The sequence below is a fragment of the Amphiura filiformis genome, chromosome 15 (genome assembly GCF_039555335.1).
Source record: "Amphiura filiformis chromosome 15, Afil_fr2py, whole genome shotgun sequence".
Classification (NCBI taxonomy): Eukaryota; Metazoa; Echinodermata; class Ophiuroidea; order Amphilepidida; family Amphiuridae; genus Amphiura; species Amphiura filiformis.
This window is the reverse complement of record NC_092642.1, coordinates 39,984,695-40,003,929: the sequence shown is the minus strand read 5'-3', so window position 1 is coordinate 40,003,929 and position 19,235 is coordinate 39,984,695. Positions and strand designations below refer to the sequence as shown.

At 38.1% G+C, this 19,235-nt stretch overlaps 1 protein-coding gene across 1 annotated transcript; it reads right to left on the bottom strand.

Annotated features, from left to right (window-relative positions):
• Positions 1 to 861: 861 nt before the first annotated feature.
• Positions 862 to 17,377, bottom strand: LOC140171631 (uncharacterized). Its single transcript, XM_072194916.1, has 12 exons — positions 17,180 to 17,377; positions 13,905 to 14,127; positions 11,686 to 11,909; positions 9,146 to 9,243; positions 8,045 to 8,178; positions 7,462 to 7,518; positions 6,222 to 6,296; positions 5,544 to 5,663; positions 4,309 to 4,440; positions 3,655 to 3,693; positions 2,556 to 2,647; positions 862 to 2,122 (listed from the first exon to the last, which is right to left on the bottom strand). The coding sequence occupies exons 1-12, from the start codon at positions 17,293 to 17,295 to the stop codon at positions 2,014 to 2,016; spliced, it is 1,419 nt and encodes a 472-aa protein (XP_072051017.1). The 5' UTR covers positions 17,296 to 17,377; the 3' UTR covers positions 862 to 2,013.
• Between the last annotated feature and the right edge of the window lie 1,858 nt (positions 17,378 to 19,235).

Here is a 19,235-nt window from a genome sequence, read left to right as displayed (position 1 = left end):
CACATTTTGGTGGTTGTTTGACCTTCATACTTCCTTCCCTTCCGGAGTTATCGCATATTTCCCGTTTGGGAAATCTTAGGGAATTTCCGGAAATCTGAACTTAAAATGAATATAGAATTGTTTTGTTTTAAATTTTTTGATGTATAATGGTAGCCTGGAATGTTCTTTACCTATTAAAACCAAAAGGAACTGTTTTTGGGTCACTATGTTTGAAAAAATAATTTTAATTAACAAAAGGTGTAGCTTCGGAAATACCCCAAAAATGCCATTTTCCGAATTTAATTAAAAATTCATAATTAAAAAAGTAAATGAGATATTTCAATTTTTTTTTTTTTTTTTCAAAGCATTAGTCAAGTTACATAATGTAGTGCAAACAAATGGGCTCAAATTTGATTGCAAAGTTGGTTTCTAGAAAAGGGGTAAATTTATTTTGTTGCAAAACCCCTTACATCCACAAAAGGTGCGATATAAAAGAAATAATAAAATAAATAGGAAGCCTTGAAAATTGTCCCAAACCTATTCTTTTAGTTTCTATTCATCAACACTTCATCCAACCCCAAATTGAATCAAATCGAACCAGTAATACTTGCACAATTAAAAAAAGCTGTTTTTCTCAAAAAGTCAAAAGTGGATGTTAGGGGTTTTGCAACAAAGCTCTTCATTTACTGATTTATGAGCGATCGTCAAAAAATCCATTAAACAGGCAGTAATTCTTGAACAAAGCAAAATTTAATTTTGTCGGATTCAATGGTAGCTTCAGAAAGGTTTCACATATCATATATTAAAATTTCAAACAATTGGGATAAATGGAACATATTAAGGAAATTCATTTTTGACATTGATGTTTTCCTAAAATCAGCCGACTTTGATGCGCGCGCTTTTTAATTCACTGTTATGCTTGCATGCACAGTGTGGCAGAATTATTGCGCAGCCACTGTGACATACCTAATAATAGTATGGCAGATTTCAAATGGAATAGCTCATAACATTAACAATGCGTCGTAAATCCTTTTACCCATCGTAAGTCCCAACCCATAGTAACTCTAACACTCTAACATCTTATGGAAGTGTAAAGATGGGTTTCAGACTTGGGATGTGTTTAGGACTCACAATATGTGGCAAGTGTTTGTGAATTGCACCCCTAAGGATTTAACAATATCTGGGGAGGGATGGAGTAGAAGTAAGGGTCATGGTGCTAAAACACATTCCTGACCCTTTCTGGTTGCACCACTGGAACTGAAAGGTGAAGAGAGTGAAACCCTCCTCCATTAAAGGGACACTTGGATATCTATGATTTTTAATCCATGCAGTGAGTTACTTTATGATCAAATTGATATTTTTCTGATCCGAAGATCTTGAAGCAATGAGTATCTCTAAATGTCCCTTAAAAGGTGGTACTACACCGCTTGATAAATTTGTGACCATTTTTGCATTTTTCTCAAAAAATAATAACACACTGGTAACAAAAGTTATGTATATTATAGGGGCAAGGAATCCAGTTACTACACTGGAATTTCAGTGACTGAAGACAAGCAGTACGTTATTTATGATAAGAAACAAGGTACCGCTAGAATGTACCTCATTTCTTAATGAACCACTTGTCTTGAATCACAGAAATAATTTCAGTTAAGTAATAGTGGATTCCTTGCCCCTAAAATATACATAACTTTTGTTTCCAGTGTGTAGTTATTTTTTGAGAAAAATTCAAAATTAGTCACAAAATTTATCGAGGGGTGTAGTACCACACTACCAGATTCCTACTGCAGCCACCTGCACAGCTACACTGTTGCCAAGATACTTGGCTGGTACTGTAGAGCACCATTGGAGTACCAGTGTAGTATCAGTACAGTACCACTGCTAGTAGGTCCTGTGCAATTTAGCAGCATTGGATCTGTGTGTACCAATCAGGTACTTTGGTGACAGTGTACTTGTGCATACAGCCACAATAGAAATGTTGTAGTTATATAGTTTGTCCAGATAGGAGGATTGGGGTGGGGTAGTCAGTGCATAATCTTAGGAAGGTGAACATCTTTCTGGTACTTGCTGTTGTAATGTTCTTTGGATGCCATCTATAATACCAGGAGTACTTGCTAGTGCTGTGAACACTTCTGTTGCACCATCCCTGTGGAATAAGATAATAATATTACATGGAAAAATGTCAGTCAAAATACAATCATTTCTAGGTTGTCTGTGCGTGTTGTAAGGCTTTTGGTTAAAATTTGGTGTCATATGATGATTTTAATCCTAATGTCAAAGGTCATTTCAGGTCAACTTGTAAAATAGGCTGCAAATTACTTGTAAAAAACATTCGGACAACCTACCTGAGACCACCATCCCAATTTTTTGAGTCAGTATTTCTAGTATGCAATACTTCAAATCCCAAATGTTTATGATAAAATTAATTGCCAAGTAATATTAAATCTTGCTCATTTTATGCATGAACATACATTTTTTATGGAATTCTCATATTAAAAAATGTGCCAGCCTTGGGAGGAAACAAAAAAACATTTTTTTTTCATAGCCTAATATATTAAAAAAAAAGTATTTATACTTACCTCATGAGTTGTGAGAGTGTGACCCCCGTGGAATGATTCAGCATATACAGAATTGTCCTCAAACCATTTGTGTGTACTTCTTTATTAGTGGACTAGAAATGGAAACAAAACACAATAAGGTATATTTACTGATGTCGTATAAGTTACAAGTAGAATCATTTGTTGTTGTGTTTTTAAATAAATTTGCAGGTGATCACACATGAATAACGCTAATATTTCTTTTTGTATTTCATTGAGTTAACTCCACAATGCACTTTTTTTGTTGGCACATTGTCACATGAAAATTGGGCTAGTAAATGATATAAAATACTGTATGGTCCTGTGTCACAACCTGGGGTACCTTTGTGTTACATAGTAAAAAAATGAAATGGTTCAAACATTTTACCTACACATCTCATTTGAAGTGGTTCATCCTCCTCAGCATATTGACACCTTTTTTTTATGGAAATCGGTTCAAAAATGAGAGACTGCGGGCAAAAACAATCACAAAGTAGGGAGGATGTAACCCCACCTCTTTTTTTCCACATTTACAATCATTTTGAGCAAGTATTGGTTTTTAAATGAACTTCTGTATTTATTTACTTGGTTTAGATGTCTGGGAGTCCATTTAGACATTTTTTTACTAGATTCAAATTTTGTATGGGGGTTTTAAATCAAATTTACGATATGCATCCCTCCCCCTAATCCTCCTCCCCTAATCCTCAGCCACCATTGGCACATTTCATGGCAAACGTCATAAGAAAATAATTAGAAAATTTAAGACCTAATTGAATCTTCTAAGTGAAGGAATACTCAAGAGACAGTGTTTTGAAATCCAAGCTGCACATCAAAATGTAACAAAGCCACCTTATATATAATTGTGTGAGTTGTTTTTTTCGCAGAATTTATGGAAGTGTAAAGTAAATTTACTTAAAAACTGTATTTATATGTGCTGTTATTTACACACCTTCCACGTCCACTCGTGAAATTTGACAAGTTAGATATTACATATTAGGACTGAAAAGTGCTTCAACAGCCATTCCTTCAAGCGACAAACAAATATATAAATAAATAAAAACAAACAAACATCTTTAAAACATACAATGTATGTATCACATACCTTCAAGCATATTGAGACTATAGATGGCAAATGCTGGCCCTGTAGGGAAAAAGATGAACAATATTTAAAATTTATTTTTGTTATGTTAGCTGGTATGCTATAAGGCCAAAAAAAATAATTGTTTGTTTGTCCTCCACAGCTTTGAAAGCGGTCGTGCGGGCGGACGGATTTTTTTTTTTTTTAATTTTTTTTTCGGATTTGGCGATTTCTGGACCTTGCTAGAGCTAAATGCTACAATCATTCATGGTGACTTAAAAAAACCAACATTTTGTTTCTTTAATATGCAGTTAAAGTTATAATTTGTGTTCATGTCATATTCTTTTAATGATTTGGTGGGCTTTTTTTATTTTCAACCATGAAAGATCTTAGCATTTAGCTCTAGCTAGGTCCAGAGATACTCCAAATCTGGAAAAAAAAATGAATTGTTCTTATTTTTATTTAAAAAAAAAAAATAATAAAAAAAAAATATTGGTCAGGCCTTCATCTGAGGAGCGGGCGGTGGAGGACAAACAAACAACTTTTTTTTTTTTGCCTAAGCTTTGTTAGCCTGGCTTGAGCAGTTTGCGGTAGCACGAGACTCCGAATGGAGCGACCCGTTTAGAGAAAGAAACACACAATTCATTAATTTAAAAGTATAATTTGTTTTTGTCTTACCAATCTGTAACTGTGTGGTGGGAATTTGGCAAAGTTAGCCAGAGCTCTGATGACATGAGTAAGAATTTCTTGCTTTGCTTTGAATTCCACAAGCAACTGGCACACACAATCCATGTAGTCTGTCATTGAGTTCTGCAAAGATTCAACAAAATGACATTAAAGATAAGATACAAGTTACAATGATTTGGGTGATATATGAGTGGATATTCATATAAGAGTTATATGAGTGGATTTGGGTGTTAATGATAAAAAAAAATAAAACTCTTTATGAGCATGGTCATAACCAGAGGGGGTGGGATGGGTAGACTGTTATTTGGGGCACATTTTGGGGCTTTTACTGATAAATACGAGAGGTACACTATTTCAGCCTTCATCATGACAAACCAATATGGCAGATGCAATCTTCGAATTATTTTTTTTTACCTTTGGGTGCATTTTTGCACCACATTTTGAAAGTTGTGGTGCAATTTCATCTGAAGCAGAACAATATGTAACACGATCTGGTCCATGGGGCCAAAGGCGGCAAATTTAAAACTGAGATAAAGGCAAAAATATGGAGCAAAAAACAATAAAATACATAAGAAAATAGACATCAAAACACTTCATAACTTTTGAACCAAGTATGTTAGACCTTTGGTGTTTTCAGTAAATGATAGCCTATTGCATGTATAATGTAATAACTACAGTAACTCAATTTTCAGAAATGCCTCCTTTGGCCCCCTTGGGTTGTGTCACATATGAAGCCCGGGATATGAAGTGCAGTCTCAGACAATCAACACATGAAGTCAGTACAATGTGGTATTGCAATTTTGCACCTCACCTTTAAAGTTGTATCGCATCAGGTGAATTTTAAGGTGCAATTGCATCATAGAATTACACACAGGCAATTCAGAGTCAGGTTACGACCTAATCTCCTTGGTCGAAATGGCGCATTTATATTCATTTTCTGATGCACATAATCCTATAGTTTGTTCGACTTATAATTGGTGAAAAAATGACTTATAACATTTTTTATTGATATGGAATGGCATACACGCAATTGGGCACAGCACTTACGCTGGAGGTAGGTTGCATAATGCGTGCGCTTATGTGAATTTATATGGGCATAAGTTGGAACTTTATTGAAGCGCTTGGTAACAAAAAATAAATAATTTTCACCAGCACTTTGTGGTAACACAATGCAATACATTCCTCTGTTGAGAAATTGCCCCTCATCTATGCGCTGGGAGCCTTACCTGATCTTGTTCACATGTAGCAAGGTTGGCAATAAGGCAGGTAGCGTTAACCAACACCTGGATGTTCTTGGGACGATTTTTGAGCACTTTCACAAGACATTTGCTGGACGAAAAATCTTCCTGAAAATGGAAATTGTAATAAATTCATTGTAACAGTGTGAAAAATCATGAAATTGATTCAGAGTATTTAGGCAACAAAACCCTGTTCTACGGGCGGACGGACCTTTCAAGTAGGGTCAGTCGGTCTGCCCTAAATCTAAAGTGCCAACAAATGACAGACATTTGCACATTTCTTTTAATTTATTATCATACTGTGAAGTGCCAAATAGCTGAGATGTTAGTTCAATATTTTACCTGATGACCCCATGTTGACATTGGCTAAATAAGCTGTAATTTCACCCGAAAGGGTACAAATTCAAGACATTCCTTGTCCACCAATTTGTTGACACGGTTAGTACCCATTGTTTTTTTCTGGTGGCTGCACCAAGTTCAACAGATCAAATGGAGGCATAATGACATGGGTACTAGCTCCCCGAGTCTGGCTCAACTGCTTTGGTGCACACAAACCTGTTTTCCGAATGTTTCATTTGATTTGAAAAGGTCTATACTGCATGAACAAAAGGCATGCACAGGCATGCATAAAACACAAGCATGCTACTGGTAACTGTTGTTCCTTACTTGTATAATCCTATGCCTATGCCAATCTGTGCCCATAGAAAGTCTTGCCAATGTTTTTAATACACCTTCCTGCATCTGTAGTACACACAAAACAAAATGATTAATATTCATAAATGCATTGAATATTCATGAGGCAATGAACCAATAACAGCCAATCTTTGAGAAATTTGTTTCATGCTTTGATTTTTGTCAATGCGTGGGTAGAATAATGAGAACATTTGTGACCCGCTCTGACGAAACCTGCCATAAGTTGCACTCAGCCATTTCGAGATACAACAAGTTAAAGTTGGGAAAGGGGTGAAAAACCTTGCAGATTTTGTTTTTCAGTTTTTATTATTTTTTGATTCCTTAATATGTTTACTTTAACCTACCAGTGAAAACAAAATATTCTTTTATGTCTAAAGCACCCAAAATCTAGCATTTTCTGAGTCAAACCAAGTCATTTTACAACTTTAAAGCCATTTTTATTGCATTTGCCCTTTCTTTATGTGACGCTTCCCCCCTTCCTGTTGAAAGACCACAGATGAGAACCACAAGCTGAAGACCTATACTAAATGAGGACATCAAAAACTTTTCAAAATTAGTGACTTATGTCTGGTTTTGTGGGAGCGGGTCACATTTATGCATGTGTATAATGTGTGTGAAGCTACACAATAATAGCTGGTTCAATTTCATTGCCGGTAGGTCAAGATATTTCATATATTAGACTTTATTTCAACACGGAAAGCCCAATTCAACAAAAGTTGTTCTTCCTTGGGGCCGTGCATGCCACTATCATGATATTTTTGACAATTCTGGGCTTTAAGGTTTTTAACAGGAAATTAAAATATATTTTTATAGTGTTTATGAATGAACTAAAAATGATGTGATAGGATTTTCTTGATGTCCAAATGATTGGTTTTCATTCAATTTCATTTAATTTTATTTGCCAGCATACATTTAAAAATACATATATTGCACATTAAAAAGTACTGCATCAAAAACATTGATATATTAAAATACAATTATAAATACAGCATGTGGGAACTGAGCAACCCGGCCTGTTGGGCAGATAGCACCAGCTGATCAAGGATCAAAATTGAAACATATTTTGCTGATAAAATATTTATCCCTTTAATCCAAGATTAACCATTGTGGAACATTGAATGCCATTTTTGTCTTACTTGATCTCAATTTAATAGGGTACAGAGAACAAAATTAATGATCATTGGAAATCACATTAATACAGTCAATCACTTACTTGTTCGTCTGGTGATATCGTAAGACTCAGAAGTTTTGGTAGAGCACTTTTGTCATTCTGTTGTCAAATATAATATGCAAATAACAAGATAAGAAATAAGTACAATGCTGCTAGGATAAAATACAGCATATGAACACTTCCTTTTAAATTTAAATTTATATCATGAGACAAAAAAAAAAAGTTGTTTGGTGAATGGTTGTCATTGACCACCCTGTGGAAGACAGGTCAGTGTTTTTTTTATTTTATTTTTTTTATTGTTTTAGTAAAGATTTATTAAAGATACTTGGTACATGTACAGCAAACTGTCCCATTGAATACATCAGGTACTGTAAAGCATGAAATGTTTGTGTGCATGAAAATTTCATGAATGCAGTTGATTCTCAAAATGTTCATTCACAAGAGGATCTTTTCTGCTACTGGCCTTCAAAGGAAATGTACCAATTCCCAAAATAAGTCATGTCAAAGAAACATTGGTTCTCTCCAAAATGTGAAATTTTAATGCTGTGTAAATATCATGCTTTGCAGTACATGGTTTGAGAGCACCACTCAATTTCAGCAAGAAAGTAAACCACATTAAGAGTACCTCGATTATGGCTGCATGGCTACCCTCATCCTCTGTGACTAAGTTCAGCATCTGCATGGCTATCAGGGCTATTGCACTTGACACTCGCATACTACAAACATTTAGTATTGGCTGCATGGCACCATCAGACACAACTGGAATGGTAAAGGATATAAGCCAAAAAAAGATTGTATAAATTTGGTGAATTTCTCATGTCTACATGTACATTAAAAATTACATTTGAATGAACACTGCTTGATGAAAGCCACTTGGTGTGATGCCGAAGTGAATCCATCTCACTCCTGATTGGTTGGCATTTGAGATGTAATGACTTTTGATAAGTTGTACAAAGTATAAGTATTTTTGCTCTGTCACCCCAGCTGCTCCACAAACTGGTGCAAGGCCTATAAAGAAGAAGAAGAAGAAGAAAATAAAGATTTTCCCACCAGGGGCCCTAAGGTGGGCTCCCGTTGTGCCAAACAATTTCATTCACAACTGAAATTGCAGGGAACACTACCCACAAGAAACAATCTTCTATGGCAGACCGAGTGCATGGATCTAAGTATTTTCCAAGCAGTCGCTGTTAGAACTCCTACAATATGAAATATATGTATACTCTGGTTGCTCTACGAAAAAGGTATAAAAATCCTAACACTAATCCCTCCAATTAGCTCCTGCTGATTTCCCAATATAGAACTACCAAAACAACATTAATACATAACAATTTTCCATCTTTTGGATTGTCTGCTGTGGTTTATCATTGGGGTGGGCTTGTCTAGCTGGAAGTGTAATTGACCAAAGGGGGTAATTATCAGTAATTGGGCCTGGATTAATCCCCTTTTTCGTAGCAAAAGCCAATTATAAGATACCACACTCAAAATCAAACAGTGGCATAGCCAGGATTTTGGTGTGGGGGAGGGGGCAAAGCCAAATTTTCGTACCCATTTGGCAATTTTTAGTCCCATTTTTAGTTATGACACTTTACTCTTTGCCATCCCCATTTTATCCCTACAACATTTCTGTGGGCTGGCCTCTGGCTATGCCCCTGAAACCATAGCCTTATTTGGTCTAATTACCATTTCAATCTCATTTATAGCTATCTTTTTTTACAGTGTAACTTACCTTTGGCTTTCAGGCCTGGTGATTTGCAAAATATCATGAGTATACTGATCCCATCTATTAGTAGTTGTTCCTGGTTTTCATTAGCAGTAGACAACAAACTGAAATCAACAAAAACAATTACACCTTACACAAGGCCTACTCAAATACCTACGCAATGGGCTGTACAAGGCATGACCTCAATCTCCAACCCAGGGAGTGTAGATTTTAAATGGAGTTACTCATTCAGGTAACCGTGTTAAAATTTACACTCACCTGTGTGGAATCTTAAAGTCATACCTTTAATATAGATCTCAATTGGAATATCTCAATATCTCAATGTTTCTATACCCTAATCTTTGATATTAGGTGGCACATATATATATCCCCCCACAAATATATATATACCCCCCCCCCTTGTGGGATATGAGGGTTTGTAAACCACTTAATTCAACCACTTACCTACACACTGCTTTGATAGCTCCAGCATCAGCTAATATACTGAGTAATGGTTGATGTGTAGCCAACGTATGCAAGCCAGAAGCACAAGCCTGGCGTAGCTGTTCATTGGGTTTGGTACACAGGTATACAAAGGTCTGTAAGCCACCTAATTCAACCACTTACCTACACACTGCTTTGATAGCTCCAGCATCAGCTAAGATACTGAGTAATGGTTGATGTGTAGCCAACGTATGCAAGCCAGAAGCACAAGCCTGGCGTAGCTGTTCATTGGGTTTGGTACACAGGTATACAAGGGTCTGTAAACCACCTAATTCAACCACTTACCTACACACTGCTTTGATAGCTCCAGCATCAGCTAAGATACTGAGTAATGGTTGATGTGTGGCCAACGTATGCAAGCCAGAAGCAAAAGCCTGGCGTAGCTGTTCATTGGGTTTGGTACACATGTATACAAGGGTCTGTAAACCACTTAATTCAACCACTTACCTACACACTGCTTTGATAGCTCCAGCATCAGCTAAGATACTGAGTAATGGTTGATGTGTGGCCAAAGTATGCAAGCCAGAAGCACAAGCCTGGCGTAGCTGTTCATTGGGTTTGGTACACAGGTATACAAGGGTCTGTAAACCACTTAATTCAACCACTTACCTACACACTGCTTTGATAGCTCCAGCATCAGCTAAGATACTGAGTAATGGTTGATGTGTAGCTAAAGTATGCAAGCCAGAAGCACAAGCCTGGCGTAGCTGTTCATTGGGTTTGATACACAGGTAAATGAGGGTCTGTAAACCACCCAATTCAACCACTTACCTACACACTGCTTTGATAGCTCCAGCATCAGCTAAGATACTGAGTAATGGTTGATGTGTAGCTAAAGTATGCAAGCCAGAAGCACAAGCCTGGCGTAGCTGTTCATTGGGTTTGGTACACAGGTAAATGAGGGTCTGTAAACCACCCAATTCAACCACTTACCTACACACTGCTTTGATAGCTCCAGCATCAGCTAAGATACTGAGTAATGGTTGATGTGTAGCTAATGTATGCAAGCCAGAAGCACAAGCCTGGCGTAGCTGTTCATTGGGTTGGTACACAGGTATATGAGTGTCTGTAAACCACTTAATTCAACCACTTACCTACACACTGCTTTGATAGCTCCAGCATCAGCTAAGATACTGAGTAATGGTTGATGTGTAGCCAACGTATGCAAGCCAGAAGCACAAGCCTGGCGTAGCTGTTCATTGGGTTTGGTACACAGGTATACAAAGGTCTGTAAGCCACCTAATTCAACCACTTACCTACACACTGCTTTGATAGCTCCAGCATCAGCTAAGATACTGAGTAATGGTTGATGTGTAGCCAACGTATGCAAGCCAGAAGCACAAGCCTGGCGTAGCTGTTCATTGGGTTTGGTACACATGTATACAAGGGTCTGTAAACCACCTAATTCAACCACTTACCTGCACACTGCTTTGATAGCTCCATCATCAGCTAATATACTGAGTAATAGTTGATGTGTAGCTAAAGTATGCAAGCCAGAAGTAAGCCTGGCGTAGCTGTTCATTGGGCTTGGTACACAGGTATATGAGGGTCTGTAAACCACCTAATTCAACCACTTACCTACACACTGCTTTGATAGCTCCAGCATCAGCTAAGATACTGAGTAATGGTTGATGTGTAGCTAAAGTATGCAAGCCAGAAGCACAAGCCTGGCGTAGCTGTTCATTGGGTTTGGTACACAGGTATACAAGGGTCTGTAAACCACCTAATTCAACCACTTACCTACACACTGCTTTGATAGCTCCAGCATCAGCTAATATACTGAGTAATAGTTGATGTGTAGCTAATGTATGCAAGCCAGAAGCACAAGCCTGGCGTAGCTGTTCATTGGGTTTGGTACACAGGTATACAAGGGTCTGTAAACCACCTAATTCAACCACTTACCTACACACTGCTTTGATAGCTCCAGCATCAGCTAATATACTGAGTAATAGTTGATGTGTAGCTAATGTATGCAAGCCAGAAGCACAAGCCTGGCGAGCTGTTCATTGGGTTTGGTACACAGGTATACAAGGGTCTGTAAACCACCTAATTCAACCACTTACCTACACACTGCTTTGATAGCTCCAGCATCAGCTAAGATACTGAGTAATGGTTGATGTGTAGCTAAAGTATGCAAGCCAGAAGCACAAGCCTGGCGTAGCTGTTCATTGGGTTTGGTACACAGGTAAATGAGGGTCTGTAAACCACCCAATTCAACCACTTTCTTCAAATCATTAATATTGAGTGTCAGTTCGGATAAACCTGCGGCTGCTTCACCTTGGAAGTTCTGAAACAAACAAAAGTTGAATATATGCATTAAATAAATTTGCAATTTTACAATATTAATAATAATGAATCCACTGAATAGTAAACTTGATCCAATGGGAGGGGTGTTCTTTATTTTGGAAAATTTTCAAATATTCTGACTTTTGGAAAAACCAGTTTTTTGAAATGTTGTGGCCCATTATATACCTTATTGTTTGTAATAAATGCTCCCCCTCTTATAAACGCCTCCTTCAATTTTTCCGTGAAAAATTGACAAGAATGAAAACATTTCCATGCCATTTTGTGTGAGTAAACTTAAAACTTGCATCAGTCATGTCAGTGATGATCGCTAAATTGCATGAACAAAACCTATTATGACTCAAACTTCCATTTCATTGCCCAATTATTGGTGAATATCATACCAGAATCTTGTTTGTTAATGCACTTACGGGTGTAATTTTGTTGCATTTACCACGAAAATGTCATTTTCCACTCAATTTCTGTGGGCGGCGCCATGGTAGTAGCATTATAGTCGTAAATCCCTCCTTTCTACAAGAGCACCATCGGGAAACTGACCCAGATTTTTAAGATTTTTGCATTGACAATTCACTTCCACATTACGTTTTGTTACCTGGAGAGATCTGATCATGTCTCACCTCCTTTTTCAACCAAATCTACGGTAATAACTCTTGTAGTGAGGGATCAACATTTAACCACAAATTGCCTCAGGCAAAACTCACTTCCTGGCAGGGCCATAGCAAGGTTAAAAAATGTGGAGCGGCAATCACAAATGTGGGGCGGCCAAATTACGCCCAAATTGAAATAGAGATATATAAAGAAAAACATAACAAATTTCTCAAAAAAGTGGGGCGGCCATGGCATCCCCGGCCGCCCCGCTTGCTACGGCCCTGCTTCCTGGGAACTAAATACCACACAAGGTCATTTTTATGTAACTCATTGACCCATTTGTGTTATATACTGCCTCTAGCTATAATGACATCCTTGTGATCTGGTCAACTCATTGACAGATACGAACCTCAGGAGGGAATTCAATTTTTGATCAATTCTCTCCAGGTAGTGAAACGTAATTAATAAACGCCCCCCTTTTGGATAAATGCAATGCCCCAGGCGTTTATTACAAACAATACAGTAGCTAAACCAGAGTCTGAAAAATGCTATACTGTACTTCCCCATACCTGCAAGTCCACTACGAATAGTCGAGCATCTCTTATCCATGATGATACTGCTATAAAGTATGCACTGTTCAAGTACTCCCCCACCTTTCCGGAGAATGTGGGGAAATGATGGGGTTTGTACTTTTTTGAACTTATTACATTAAGGCCCATTCAGTGATTTGCTCATCCGGACGATCGTAAAAATCATTGAAATTCAGATTTTGGTACCTTTGTCATTGTCATAGATGTGCTAACATAGCCTGCGAGTAGTTCAGCCATGTATTTAAGACAAAATAAGACATTTTACACGAATCTGTAATTTAGATATTGACAGTATCTAAAGTAGCTACATGTATTTGAATGGGGCTTCAACTTCGTCAGTACTTCTGTTTTCTTCATTTTTTGCCAAATTTGTCATTTCAAAAAATACCAAATGACAATTTGAATGACTTATCCTAAATTAAGCAAGTTATAAAAGTATTTTCCCAGACCCTGGGGACAAAACTGTAGGCATTACATGCCCCCACTATCCCCTTGATTCTACTGTGTTTCTAATTCTACCATTCAATCCCCTTAGTGAATTCAGGCATGAGAAATCTCAGCCATGAAAAAACCTGAGGTATTTGAAAAAAGCCTGAAAAAGTGTGTGGAGTTGGGCTAAAAAGGCCAAAAATGGACTGAATTAAAAGAAAAGGTGGAAATTTGGACAACAAAAAAGCCTGAATTCAGGTTTAAACCTGAAAATTCCCATGCCTGTGTATTACAATATGCTGCATACCCCACCCAACAACTGTAATGTAAACCCAGCTTACAATCCCCAAATATTTACAACTTGAGCTTACCGCCATTGTTGATCGTGATTTGGTGATGAGCTCCGCAACAGGTAGGCACGCATCGCACACCCTCTCTGGCTCGTCAAAACCTAGCTGAGGTAAAGGCACTTTCTCTTTGCAACACTTGCTGCACAGTACTAGGCCACATTGTCTGCAGTGATGCTTGCGACGGATCTGGTTGAATTTATTAGTACACACAACGCATGAATGAGCCTCCTCATCAGCGACCCACCTGGGAATACACAACAGTACAATACAACCACTTCTTATATATATTTTATGTTAAACATCTCAAAAAAGTGACCCCCCCCCTTAAATAATGACCATTATTCAAAAATGGGCGATTGTATTACAAATCTGTAAAATGTGTTGGAAGCAGAATTCATTTCTGCACATTTTGACACCTCATTTGTAGCAATTGACTAAATATTGATGTCACAGCGTAAATTTAAATCAATGTAACCCAAGATTTTAAAGTTGCAGTAAATTGTATTGATTTTGTATTCAGTATAATGGAAGGAAATCTGTGTAATGATATCTGAGTGTTTTTGTATTGTATAAGTGCAACTTTCAAATCTGGACTTCACTACATTAAATTGACCAGTGTTTTATTGTTTTCTGGGCTGACATATCAAATGAGGTGTCAAAAGCATTTTGACTGCTTTGTACTGGATTTTAACGTGCAGATTTTGAACTTATTTTGCTGCAATTATTCTTCAAATATCTAATAAACATTGTTTAGCGGTAAGCTAAATTGAATATGCAGTGAATAGATGTAGTTTTTTGTACATGAAAAGGTTTACTTTGTTGAGATTGCATGGATGCCTTGTGAAAAAGTCCTGGGGAAAAAGTGAGTAAACTGGGCATTTGATGTATACCTTATGCATGTGAAATTGATAATTACTGGATAAACTTTGGTTCTAAATAATTGAAAAATAATTAATTCTTATCAACCCATAGATTCTTTAAAATAATTTTTTGTTAATTTGATTTGGGGGGTGGGAGGGGCAGTGGCAACCACCATGATTGGGGGGGGCACAGGCTGTTTTCGGCCATTTTCCTATGGGATTTTCTAAGTTTTCGAATTGATGGGGGGAACATGTGCCCCTATGACACTATACAATGGGGGTAACTTGAGCAGGAGTGACCCCATTCTGATGATCAAGTGAACTGGCCCTCAAGTTTCCGCAATGATCTCTGGAATAGGGAGCATTGTATGCTGAAGGAAGGGGATGAGGGAGGGGGGCTCATACTTGAGCGGGAGTGACCCCATTCTGATGATCAAGTGAACTCGCCCTCGAGTTTCCGCATGATTGTTGGAATAGGGAGCAAAGGGTGCCCATTCAAAAACATTTTGCTGGGAGGTTGCATGCATCAGCTAGAGCTTAAACATTTTAAAGGGTGCCCACTCAAACACATTATCCCCCCCCCCCTTGTATCAGTGCAAAGGTGTACTCAGGTGGGTAGTATCGAAACCATGATTTTTCAATGACAACCATAAAAATAATATGACACACTTGAACACAAATTTGCTCTTTTTCAATAAGTTTTTCTTTATTTTTGCATTTTGTGTCGGCCCTCACTGTGGTTTGCATCTTTCTGTCACAGCTGGAATCTGCATCAGAAAACAGAAAACAAAATGTTAGTCATACATGTTCATTTGAATATTTGTTCACCGTGTATCAAATACATAATAAATACGAAGAAAATCAATCTAGGATTGTACAGTTCAGTAATTAGCAAGTGCTTATTTCTTAAAACTGTGTACTTTAAGTATGCATAGTGTATGCCTAATTTATAATATGTGCATGCACCACAGAATTAGAGAAAGAGAATTGGGACTCGACCGCCATCTTGATACAGACATGGAACAAAAATTGGGGGTATTTGGTTTCCCTCAGAATGCACTCGAGGCATTCATTGTCATGCAAGCGCGACATGGATGATGGGCACATTTGAGAGACGCACTTGATGCGATCTGCACACGAGTACCAAGACGCTTCAGATGAGACACAGACAGGGGTAGTGCTAACTTGCACCATGGGGTCACAGGCACATTCTCTTAGCCTTTGGCGCACAAAATTACCATAATTAGAGGTTGCTAAAGGGTCATTTGAACCCTTTATTGCTATTGTTTTGGATCCATAGTTTCAAAACATTTCTATTTTTGACCCCTTGTTTGAAAACCTAGCGCTGCCCCCAGGGCTGTCAACTCTTACGCATTGGGCGTGAGTCTCACGCATTGGATCACTTTCTCACGGTCTCACGCCAAGGTAGTATAATCTCACGCCTAGGCAGTAAATCTCACGCAAAAAGCTGGAAAATGAGTAAAATCTCACGCATCGTCAAAATAATTTTTGTCCCTTTTCACATTCTCCCAAATAATCATGGGTCCAAATGAACATTGTAGTTTGCAAATCCCGGTATGCCTCTGTCTCACGCCAAGCAATTCCAAAAAGTTGACAGCCCTGGCTGTCCCTGGACGAAGAATTGTTTTTGTTTGTCTCTGCGCACCATAGGCAAGGACCCAGAATACCCCCCAATTTTCTCCCCATAGCTGACGGTGCGATTGTACGTGGCGGTATAGGGAGTCCCGGTTCTCCTTCTTTAATTCTGTGGCATGCACAAAAAGTTTATACAGGAAATTGGCTGAAAAAATTGAGACAGTATTCAAATAATTAGCATCTCCACAACCACATGTCGTATGACGTTCGTCGTTCAATTCATTTATGGCTCATCCGTTTTCTTTCATTTTAAAGCGCTTTAATATATATGATGAGACTATAGAAAAATTATCAAATTCGTGGACATCGTGGAACATGCTCTTTGCATGGCTGTGCGTAGTAAGCAGTTGTACGCAGATAGCCTCGCTAATACGGACGCGTAGAGTAGCGTTGTACGCGGCGTGTAGTTAGCATGATTAGTCGCGGAGTAACAAGCGTAGTTGAATGTTCCACGATGTCCACAAATTTGATAATTTTTCTATAGTTTGACGAGAAGCAAAAAAGTTCAATTTTTTGTATTATATTCTTGGGGAAAAATGCAATTTTTCCTGTTTTCAATCTTCGTCTAGTCCGTGTCAAAATTCTGATTGATTTGAAGTTGTTGGAAGTCACATTTATTTTATTTTTCCCCACGACTTTCTGCCATTAAAGAAATACAGATGAATTTAAATATAAATACTTTAATTTCATAAATCTGACATGTCACATGACATGCATGAAGATGAAGTTCATGAGTTGGTGAACTTACTTTAAAAGGGCCTACTCTTTTTTTAAGCTTACCTTGCTTTGGCCAGACGAAACGGTGCGTTGTTAAACACGTTATCACTTCCTTCTGTTTGAGCAGGAAAGATTTCAACACCTTCGAGTCTAATTCTGGTTAGGCCTACTGAAGACATTTTATTGCCTGCAACTAGCTCAATATATAGTGCTGTCAAACAGAGAGATCACACAGATCAAAATACAGATGTGGGCGTCGCCATGTTTGTCATTCCCTTCTTTCTTTGATGCACCACATAATCCAGGGACTTCCCTAAACTTTGATTGATTGATATACATGTGATTGATAAGGGGCTGGCTGTGCAATCATTATGAGCCGGAGGGAGGATAAATTTCCAAACGGCTCGCCAAAATTCGCTCCCCCTAGGCTTGCCAAAATTACTCCCCTTTTGGCTCGCCAAAAATTCTTGCCCCCCCATCCCCGGGCTCATACCGGTAATTTATGTAAGGGGCTGTGCAATAATTATGTGTACCCCGGGGTGGTGAATTCTCAAAGTGGTCAGCCAAAAATCGCTTGCCCCCCCCCCTTTCGACGTGCTAAAAAATCTTCCCCCCCCCTTTCGACATGCCAACCTTTGCCCCCCCCTTTCGATGTGTCAAAAAATCTTTGTCCCCCTACTTATACACACTAAGATTTTGGGGAACCTTAATTTATAACCTTAAATTGTCTTATCATATGCGAGCGTAGCGAACAGGAAATTTTGCATAATTGAACGTGTTCCTAATCATAGATTTCCTACACCTTTTTAGGGCGTTATAGAAACGATGCCCAAAATATCTGTGCCAAAAAATCGCTTGCCCCCCCTTTCGACCTGTGAAAAAAAAACTTGCCCCCCCTTTTGGCCTGCCAAAAAATCTTTGCCCCCTATAATTCACCACCCCGGGGGTAGGCCTACACATAATTATTGCACCACCCCTATTAATGTTGATTGATATGTTGATTGATTGATTAATATTATGATTGATTGATAGTAGGCCTATGCTGATTGATATGATGTCTTGGTTGATTATTAAATATGCATGTAGATTGATATGCTGATGGATTGAGATCAGATTGATTGATATCATTGATTGATTGATTGATAGGCCTATGTCCGATTGCCGATTGATTGATTGATTGATGGATTGATTGATTGATGCTCCCTACCCCCCCTTGGCCTTCCAATAAATTCCCCTCCTCCCCCCCCTCTTTAAATTGACCCAAATTGCAAAACTCTTGAAATGCGAGCGCAGCAAGCAGAAACTTTACCATTTTAAAACATTTTTGTGATAAGTTTAGCTTCAACATTCAGTGCAAATTTTTGCACATTTTTGCTCAGAAAGTTACTTTTTCACTTTCAGATAAATACCCGACCCAAGATGAATAGCTATGAATAAACATTGCTTATTCTGTCGGTCCATTTCACGTCACTTCCGGTTGATGATGTTCGAGTGAAAACAAGTCCGTGATTTGATTTTTGTTGATGATTTCTGTCATTGGTGTTATGTAAATTTAGATCGCAAATAGTCAGTGGAATCAAACAACCGTCTCTAAGTCTTCAGAGTGAAAGAAACTTACTTGATTTACCGTTTATATACTGACAAACTTAAAATTAAATTCCATGGTCGAGTGTCGTTTTTTCCGAAATTGAATGCCACTCCAGCAACATCGCTATGTAGCCTCCTTCACAGCCGGTTTCTGTTGTACGCAACAAACCGTGAGCCACATGCAGTTTGGGCCCGAGACTAGAGATAGCCCGGATGTCCGACCGACAGAATTGGCAAAAAATAATAAAAATGTGGATTTATGTTTTCATGTCAAGCAACAACCTGGATCTTGCCCGATAGTCTTCTAAATCTTTATCACGTAACCGAATATGGGATAAATCGCAAAGTTTAGGGTAAAGATCCACGTTATTGCGGTACCTCCAATAGGGATGGGCAAGAACTGGTACTCAATAAAGCGTGAAAGAAGTAGGCCCTTAATGTCAAAAATAGTTCCAACATAAAATGGTTACCGAATATTTCAGTAGATTGCATATATTATCATGAAATAAACATACAAAGATATAAAGCAGTT